General features: G+C 37.3%; 1 protein-coding gene across 1 annotated transcript in view; it reads right to left on the bottom strand.

Annotated features, from left to right (window-relative positions):
• Positions 1-2843: 2843 nt before the first annotated feature.
• RAB21 (RAB21, member RAS oncogene family) overlaps positions 2844-10520 on the bottom strand; it is a 33987-nt gene continuing 26310 nt past the window's right edge. The window contains exon 7 of the mRNA XM_090273627.1: positions 2844-3686. Within this exon, the coding sequence (XP_090129753.1) occupies positions 3544-3686 (143 nt within the window). The 3' untranslated portion in view covers positions 2844-3543. The remainder of the gene's footprint in view (positions 3687-10520) is intronic.

Here is a 10520-nt window from a genome sequence, read left to right as displayed (position 1 = left end):
TTATAAAATCAAGTAAATGTATATGTTCAATGAATTCCAGCTTTTAATTTTAAAATCTAGGTAATGCATTTTATAATTTAGAAAAGAATCCTGAAGGATCTATGCAGTCTGTATATCTTTGGACATTATTGTAAGGCTACGACTGGTCACTACTATCTACACTCTTATAGAAGATCCCAACATCTTAAACGGTCTCCAAAGTATTCCTTCTTTGTCACACTGTATAAACTATGTAAACTATAATGGCAAAAAAGTCAAAAGATAAATTTGAAAAGTTAAAGGCATATATCTAACCACTTCTAGAGATAAATGGTAAGTATAAGGGAAACTTGTATTATCTGGAGGTAATATAAGATCAGTGATTTAGACTCTTGGTAGCATTTATAATACAGAAAAATCACAAATTATGTATTTGAAGAAATAATTAACATCACAGTTCATTTCTTAATGTTTTAAATGTTTGGCACAATATATAGCTTGCCTTATTTAGAAACTATGTGATAAAAGTAACATTTTTCAAAATGATTTTTAAAATTGTCAGGTTGCAGAGTTTCATATCTACCTGACATCTATTTACTCTTCACTATCCCTTCTCTAGTTCCCAAATTTTGTCTTTTCTTATTGAGAATATAAAAATCAGTATAATTCTTTTTTCTTACTTTAATGCCTAATTAAAAGTAATCACTAATAAACAATATATGGCTAATTTTTTAAAAAAGATTTTAATTTAGCTCTAACTGCCATAGATCTAGGGTATTTTCAGGGGACATCCCTAGAACAAAACAAACTCAAATACTCATATTTTATCCAACATGATGCTTTTTTCTCTTCAGATTACTATTTACCCCAAAACTGTTATAATATAATTTAAAAAATAATAATCTTCTTCTGTAATCACAGAGTAAAACAAGGAATAGGATAGCCTCTATCATTACAGAAAAGATTGTATACTTATAATATTCAGGTATTTTAATGACTATCTTAAATCAATTTTTAATTATATATGCAAGCATATACTTACTATTTGAAAAATATATTGATTCTACCTACCTACTACTTTTAATACACAACATGGTACCTTGTCTTCTTGCTAATAGCACAATTTCAAGGACAGAAACATAAAAGACATATTAGATATGAAGAAAGTATCAGAAGAACTTCCTCATTCTTGGTCTAGCATCTCTCTCTTTCCTTTGGATACATACTACAATTGATGGGTCTTTCATTACCCTTTCACCCTATTCCTACCTAAAGACCTTTTGGGCTTCAGAGCAAGGACAGGTATACTATATTATCTACTGTTACTATTGAATTAAATTACAGGTTAAAAATTAGTAAAATGCTTGAGACTAAGAAAGATACACAGAAACCGAGAGAGGAGAAAAACAAAACAAAACAGGAGAGTGGTTGTAACCCACCAATAATTACCTGGGAACTCTGGAGCAGGGGTTCCTATCTGGACTGTATAGTGTCCAAATTGAGAGTAGAGCTCTCCAATTATTAGGCTTTATGACTTTATTTTTTGCAATAAAGCTCAATTTCATCTCTACTTCAGAAAACCTATTTCATTCCAATGAAAAAGAGCTTATTTCCCATCTACAACAGTAGAAATGACAAGGCTTTCTTTACTACCTCTGAAAGGCCAAAACAATTTTCTTCTATCGTACTCACGATTCCCCACCTTCTCCAACTACCTGCATAAACACTTACTTGACGAGAAACTACAGAGTATAGTCACCCCATAAAAGAAGACAATTTTAGCTTATCTCCCTGACTTTTTCCACCCCACCCTCCCCCAACACACACAGAGGTCAGAGTATTTAGTTTGGTAAGGACAATAATTAAAATGGCAACCTGCGGGCTCACAGAACCCTTAACACTAAGTTACAATTCTAGCATCATAACATTAAAGTATTAATTCATTCCATTTTTAACCCATTTGGGAAAGTTTAAGTTTTTAACTTAAAATATGGTAGTACTTCTTTAGTAACTAAAACTTCTTTATATCCTCATAATTGCTCATGCTAACAACTTTATTGCATACTATGGCTTCTTATAAGAAGTAAATCCAGGGACCATTTCATTTTATCTTAGACATACATTTACTAGTTTTCCAAGCGTGACAGAAATGGAAAAATATATATATTAAAACAAGAACAATTTATGTTAATTTCTACAATTTGTTTCTTCTGTGAGCTGCACCTGATTCTATTAAAATTAAAAAATTTAAGTTCAGTCCTATGCTTAAGAAAAAAAAAATCTAATGAGACTAATTTACAAAGTATACAAGAATATATTTTTATAATAAATCTTTCCAGTGTTCGCTGTAACTGCATTAAATGAAATGTTTCCCTTCACAGAAACTCGAACAGTTCTTATAAAACTAAACATAACTTTCTGTGTTCATCTCTGGAAAGCACTGAACGAATACAACTTGCTCCCAAAGGATCTAAAAGTGCTGCCTTCGGAGCATAAACTACCACTAACATACTGTATGAATGAGTCTGGGTGAGTGCTTCTATCTGGGACCTCTTCCTCTCTTCTCACACCAGTGAACCCATCTCCTATAAAGCCTAAGAGAAAACTAAAACTGTTGATGAAGGGAACTCAGCATGCTCCACTCAAATACTACTAAGAGAACCATTCTTAAGCAAAATTGGCAGAAGTCATCTCTTTTATAATTAAAACAAAACAAGAAAACAAAAAACCAACCCAAACCAAAAGGAAAATGCTGCTATTCAATCATCAGACGGACTTACAGAGGCAAAAACGTGACAACAGCAATAATTCAAGTAAAGTATATGTGAATATTTAAACATACCACTTTCAAATTAAGACAAAAGTGAAGGGAGCTATGATCTTTATATATCAGTCAAAAAGCTTAGGCATTATCATCAAATGTTAATCATTTTACAGTCATCAATGAGACTACTGAATATATTTTGCACCTTGCGCTTGTAAAAGCAGATAAAATATTTAATATGTAATTTACAATGTATTTCACCAGCTCAGCATACGGGATGTATATAGATTATACCAAAGTAGTAGACAGTTAGGGGCCTGTGCAAACCCTGCAAAAATAGAACTTCAGGAATCTGCTAATTTAAAAAAAAAAGAAAAAGAAAACAAAAACAGTTTGCTGTTTAGAAGTGATACAATTTAAACTACAACAAAATACAAAGGGCTGCAAAATGTATACCATTCCAACAACATATATAAGTTATTAAATAAAGATTTGATTTAAAAGAATATAAATGAAGCCTTTAAGTAGGTCTTTTCTACATGCATATTAATCCTTATTAAAGAAAAAAATATGTAAAAAGGCCATTGGTAATTGCTTTGTTAACATTTGTAGAAAATGCCAATTCTCTGGTCACAAACTCCACTAAGTTTAGCACTTAAGGTCTCTGCAGTGTTATAAACGTAATTTAAAATACTGTTAATTCTATAATTCCATTGTAAAATAATGTGACTTGGAATATGGCAGTCTTCATGTTGAGGGCAATGATCCACAGTTTGTTTTAACTTCTTAGGTGTGAACAGTTATCCAGAAGAACAGCACCCTCCACCACCACTCTGGACTTGAGGTTCATCATCAATAATCTGTACACCTCGCCTTGCAGCTCCTGGCTGGCTGGAGCCATTGCCTTTTGCCCTCTCATCCACTTGTGCTGTTTCTATCATCCCTAAGGGAGGAAGAAAGCAGAAATTATTCAGGACTATGATCACTGAATTTTTTTTTTCTATCATTTCAGTTTACCACCATGACGGACATTTCTGACTTTAAACCAACAAGGCAACTAAATATAATGAACATTTTGTCAACTCACTAAATAGATTTTCCTGTAAGTTAAAAAAAATAAAAGCAAGTTTATTTGTCTAGATGTATTATGGCCACAATGACATCAATAGAGAAAAAAAGAAGTTTCTGCCTTAACAAATAACCATACACAAGTAAAATCCTTAAAATTTTCCAAATATTGAGAGACTTCCGGCCAAGATGGAGGCTTAGACGGACACGCTAAGTCTCCCTCTACAACTAGAGAGGAATACAACTACTTCAAAACAAAGGATAACTAGAAATTCCAGAAAATAAAACTACACGGAAGCCCAACATATGAAGTTATAAACCAGCGGTGCCATTCGGGCAGGTAAGAGTTAAAGAGGGCAAAGCTGTTTGCGGAGCGGCGAAAAATCCCGGCGGCAGTCAAGCCCCTGGCAGTGCGTGACCCCAGCGCTGGGGAGAGCGGCCACCGCATCGCCTTGAACAGTGAGGCCCAGGGGGGCGGGAGGACGGATCCCGGTCTCCTAGCTGAATAACTGTGTGAATCCATCTTGGACCCCCGCCCCCAAAGAAAGAAAGCACCACAGGGCTGCGAAATAGGTCGCAGACAGGCGCCGGTCGCTGACTTGTGACGCCAAACGGCGCCAGTCGCTGGGTCATTACGAGTACACAGGCACTGCCCCCGACAGCCGGCCCAAGAAAACAAAATGCATCTGTCAAAATGTGGCAGACAACTATAGAAATCCCGGTGACACAGCTCACCAGGCAGCAGATAGAGAACCTGACAGATGAACAGATAAGAAACCTGTCAGAGGCTCAGTTCTGGGCCATTGTTATCAGGTGGCTTACAGAATTCACAAAAGAGCAGGAAAAAGATAAGAAAGAAGCGAAAAACTTTCATAACGAAAGGAACAAAACCGCATACGAGACAGATGGTGAGGAAAAAAAATCCAGAGTTCATTTCAACAAACTGGAATATGGAGAAGGAACAAGCAGTCAACCAATGCAGCGAGAGGAAATGGGAAGCAACAATGAGAGGATCAGAAACCTCTGGGACAGCTATAAAAGGCCCAACATAAGAATCATTGGTTTGCCAGAGAATGAGGAAGATGAACTAGAACTTGAAAAATTGAGTGAAAATATAATAAAGGAGAACTTCCCAGACTTGGGGAAGGGAATAGACTTGCAGGTCCAGGAAGCAAGGAGAGTTCCCAAGAGACTGGACCCAGGGAGAACCACTCCAAGACACATTATAATCAAAATGTCAAAAATTAAAGATAAAGAGAGAATCTTAAAAGCAGCAAGAGAGAAGAAAAGAATTATGTACAAAGGGGTCCCAATTAGACTATCAGCAGACTTCTCAAGGGAGACCCTACAGGCAAGAAGGGACTGGCAAGAAATATTCAAAGTAATGAAAATCCAAAACCTACAACCACGAATACTCTATCCAGCGAAATTGTCATTCAGAATAGAAGGACAGAGAAAGTGTTTCCAGGACAAAATAAAACTGAAAGAGTTCATTAGATCCAAACCACTGTTATATGAGATGTTAAAGGGACTGGTTTAAAAAACAGAAGCTAGGGAGATGAAACAAAGGCAAACTAAACAGGCAACGAGAGTGGAAAAGGAACTGTGGGTACGGGAAGCATATTGGGGGGAGGTCAACAGGGAGGGGGAGTGGGGAGAGGGAGGGAGATGATATAGGAATTGGGGATCATGGTAGGAGGGAATGGAATAGACGGAGAGAGGTTGGGAGGAACTGTATGCACAACTAATGGACATAATCTAAAAGGGGGGGACAACTGGAGGGAGGGGGGCCACCGGGTGGAGGGGAGCAGAGGGAAGGGAAATTGGCACAAATGTAATATTTTAATCAATAAAACACATTAAATCTGAAAAAAAAATTTTTTTTCCAAATATATTTAGAAATATGCCAAAGAGATCCAAATTGTTCCAAGTGTAAGTGATATTTTAGGGCACAAGATTTGTTTTTCAACTAGTAATGGATATTTGGAAGAATAAGAGTTTAACATGAGGAACAATAAAGCTGAAGAACTCACACTATCCGATTTAAAGATACAGTAGGAAGTTACTCTAATGAAGACAGATACTGATGAAAGCAGAAATATAGAGATCAATGCAACGGAGTCCGGATATAAACCTTATATATATGGTTACTTGATTTTAGACATATGTGCCAAGATTATTCAATGGAGGGTAAACTTTTCAAGAAATAGTACTGGATCTAGACATTTACATGTAAAAAATAAACCTCAATTTCCACTTCTTACCATGCACAAAAATTAACAAAAAATGACATATAGACTTAAATATAAAACAAAATTTCTAGAAGAAAACACAGGAGGAAATCTCTATAAGAGAAAATCTTCGTCACTTTGAGTTAGGCAAAGATTTCTCATAAAAGACACAAAAAACACAAATCATACAAAAAAACTAATAAATCAGATCTCATTAAAACTTCTGCCCTGGCCAGTGTGGCTCAGTTGGTTGGAGCATCATCCCACAAACCAGCGGGTCATGGGTTCGATTCCTGGTCAGAGCACATGCCTAGGTTACAAGTTCAGTCTCCTGTCAGGACGCATACGAGAGGCAAACAGATCAGTATTTCTTGCATTGATGTTTCTCTCCCTGTCTCCCTCCCTTCCCTTCTCTCTAAAGTCAATAAGCATGTCCTTGGGTGAGGATACACATAAATAAATATATAATTGAGAACCGCTGGCTCTTTGAGAGACACAGTTAAGAAAAATGAAAATACAAGACACAGACTAGGAGTAAATAATTACAAAATATGTATCTGAAAAGATGAGAAAAGAAAAGAAGAAATCCTCAAAACAGAACAAGGGTTCTTAAACTTCGGTCCAGAGACTGCTCTTGAACAACAGTTTCCAAATTGAGGTTGTGAGATCCAATGAGATGAAATTCAAAAACATTACCAATTCAAACTTTTATTTTCCTCAAGCTTTAAAATTTTGTTTTTATGCATTTTGTAATATACAGAACACATTAGTACTTACATGTGTTCTTTATTTTTGTTTTATTTTTAATTATTTTATTGTTATTCTATTACAGTTGTCCCAATTCTCCCCACTTTGCCTACCTCTGCCCAGCCCACCCCATGCTCCCCACACCATTGTCCATGTCCATGGGTCATCCATACATGTTCTTTAACTAGTCTCTTCCCCTTCTTTCCACCATTTGTTCTTTCTTTTAAAATAAACATATGGGGAATATTCAAAATTTTAAATAAAGACATGTGATTTAAACATTTATGAGCTAGATCTAGAGCCTTGGTACTCAAAGCATGATCTAAGGGAGGACCAATATCATCACCACTTGGGCTAGAAATGAGAAGCTCAGGCCCACACCAGACTCATTTTAACAAGATCCCCAAGTGATCAGTATGTACAGCAGTACTTCTCAAATTTTAGTGTTCACCAGAATCATATAGAGGGATTGTTAAAACACAGATTCTGGGCTCCTCCTCCTGAGATTTTCATTCAGTAGGTTTGGAGTAGGGTTTCAAGTGATGCTGATGCTGCTGATCAGGGGACCTCACTTAAAAAATTACCACCCTAGAAGAATTATGAATGACTTTCAGATTTCCCTAGAACTGAAATTTACTACAAAGTTGTGTACATGTACATTTTTCTTGAGAGAAAATGTTTCATCAAATTCTCAAAAGTCTAATGTACATAAATTCAAGGAATATAATTTGACAAAATCATTTCAATCCATTATTCCATACACTTGGATTTTCCAAAGTATGGTATGTATTTTATTGGTGATATGAGAAATGACTTTCAGGTTATATGTAAACAAACGTTTTTCTTTCTCTCTTTAAACAACTTTTTAATATGAAAAACTTCAAACATATATATAAAAGTAGAAAAATAGCATAATTAAAATCTGTACGTCCATCACACAATTTCATCCGTACCTGGCAAGCATCATTACCATTATTTTGAATCAAACCCCATATATATATAAAATTATTCTAATGATCTTAAAAGATAAAAACTCTTTTCTTAAAGTATAAGCACAACACTATAACCACACCTAATATTTTTACAATATCTTTTTTTACTTTTTTATTGAGGTAACATTACATAATTTTTAGATGTACATTATAACTCAGTATTTATATATACTCTATTGAGTGCTCACCACCAAAAGCCTAGTTTCCATCGCTTACCATATATTTGACCCCTTTTACCCATTTCACCCTCCCATACTCCCTACAATAATTTAAGGTCATAAAGTATCTAGTGAATGGATTTCCAGCCAAGATGGAGGTGTAGGTAGACACACTTCACCTCCTCACACAACCATAAGAAGGATCACAATTAATCTCAAAAAAAAAAACAAAAAAACAAACAAACAAACAAACAAAAAAACCAGAAACTACCAGAAATATCAAACTGTATGGAAGTCTAACAGCCAAGGATTTAAAGAAGAAATATTCACCCAGATGGTAGGAGGGGCAGAGAGGACGCTGTGTGGCAGTGGTGAGGCAGGAGTGGCAGCTGGCAGAACAGGTGGTCCCACATTCACATGTGGTGGATAAAAGCCAGGAGAGACAACTGGGGAGCGCTCCCAGCCCAGTACAGACCACATAAACCAGGGTTTCAGCACTGGGAAACTAAAGCCTCATAGCTTCTGGCTGTGAAAACCAGTGGTGGTTGAGGTGGTGGAAGAAACTGCTCATCTCTTAGGATAGTCCATTTAGAGGGCCCCCACGGTCCTAGAATTAACACAAGCCCACCGACTCTGGGAACCACCACCAAGGAAGCATCTAGCGGGACACTAGTCTCATGCAGGAAGTAGGTGAAGTGACTGGGAAAGGAGCAAGTGCCAAGCAAGTGGCATTGTTCCCTCTCTGACCCCTCCCTCACATACAGCGCCACAAGTAGTAAAATAGGTGGCCCCACACTGATGAAAACCTAAGGCTCTGCCCCTTACAACATAACAGATGCACCCAGACAGGGAATCAAAATAGCTCTACCTAATACACGGAAACATACAGGGCGGCTGCCAAATTGAGGAGACAAAGAAATATGGCCCAAATGAAAGAAGAGATCAAAACTCCACAAAAAGAACTAATCTAAATGGAGACAGCCAACCAAACAAATGCAGAGTTTAAAACACTGGTGATAAGGACGCTCAGAGAACTCACAGACTATAGCAAACGCATAAGGGAAGAAATGAAGGCTACACTAAGTGAAATAAAGAAAAATATACAGGGAACCAATAATGAAAGGGAGGAAGCCATAATTCAAGTCAATTAATTGGAACATAAGAAAGAAATAAAGAGTCAATCAGTACAGAATGAAGAAATAAGAATTCAAAAAGAGCAGAGGATTAGGAACATCTGGGACAACTTTAAACATACCAACACCTGAATCAAATCATATCAACACCTGAAGAAGAGCAAGATATTGGAAACTTATTTGAAAAAATAATGAAGGAAAACTTCCCTAATTTGGCAAAGGAAATAGACATACAAGTCCAGAAAGCACAGAGAGTTCCACACAAGGCGGACCCAAAGAGGACCACACCAAGACACATCACAATTAAAATGCCAAAAAATTAAAAATAGAGAATCTTAAAAGCATCAAGAAAAAAGACGAGAGTTACTTACAAAGGAGTTCCCATAAGACTACCACCTGATTTCTCAAAAGAAATTCTGCAGGTAAAAAGGGGATGGCAGAAGTAATCAAAGTGATGAAAAGCAAGGACCTACAACCTAGATTACTCTATCCAGCAAGCTATTTAGAGCAGAGGGCAGATAAAGTGCTTCCCAGACAAGGTAAAGCTAAAGGAGTACATCATTACCAAGCCATTATATGAAATGTTAAAGGGACTTATTTAAGAAAAAGACAAAGATCCAAACTATGAACAGTAAAATGATAACAAATTCACAACTATCAACAACTGAATCTAAAAAAGAAAAACGAAAACAAACTGAGCAAACAACTAGAACAGGAACAGAATCATAGATATGGAGACTATATGGAGAGTTATCAGCGGGGAAGGGAAAGGAGAATAATAGGGGAAAAGGTATAGGGATTAAGAAGCATAACTGGACTTCTGGCCAACATGAAGGCCTAGACAATACACTACGTCTCCCTCCACAACTAAGAAGGAATACAACTACCTCAAATCTAGAGACAACCATAAGTTCCAGAAAATCGAGCTGGATGGAAGTCCAACAAACAAAGATATAAGGAAGAAATACTCACCCAGACAGGTAGGAGGGGCAGAGCTGGGGCAGAGAGGACATGGCAACAGCTGCAGAAAGCGCAGTCCCACATTTTAAAAAGGAGGGAGGGACACCTGGGGAGCACTGCTAGAGCCAGACCGGACCATGCAGCTCATGGTCCCAGCGCTGGGGAAAATAAAGCCTCATTGCTTCTGACTGTGCAGACCAGTGGGGGTTGGGGTAGAGAAGAAACTGCCAGTCCCTGAGTAGAGTCCGCTTGTCTAAAGGGCCCCCGTCGTCATAGAACATCCACAGACCCACACACTCTGGGAACGATGGCCAGGGCAACAGCTACAGAGGTGCCAGTCCCATACAGGAAGTGGGAGAAGTGCCTGAAAAAGGGGAGAGTGCTGGGCAGACAGCATTTTTCCCTCTCAGATCCCTCCCCCACATACAGCACCACAATGTGGTGAAACAGGTCACCAATACTGACAAATACCTAAGGCTCTATCCCTT

Source organism: Furipterus horrens, unplaced genomic scaffold (genome assembly GCF_987537825.1).
Source record: "Furipterus horrens unplaced genomic scaffold, mFurHor1.1.pri manual_scaffold_4, whole genome shotgun sequence".
Taxonomy (NCBI): Eukaryota; Metazoa; Chordata; class Mammalia; order Chiroptera; family Furipteridae; genus Furipterus; species Furipterus horrens.
The sequence above is the reverse complement of the archived record's forward strand: the minus strand, read 5'-3'. Positions and strand labels throughout refer to the sequence as shown.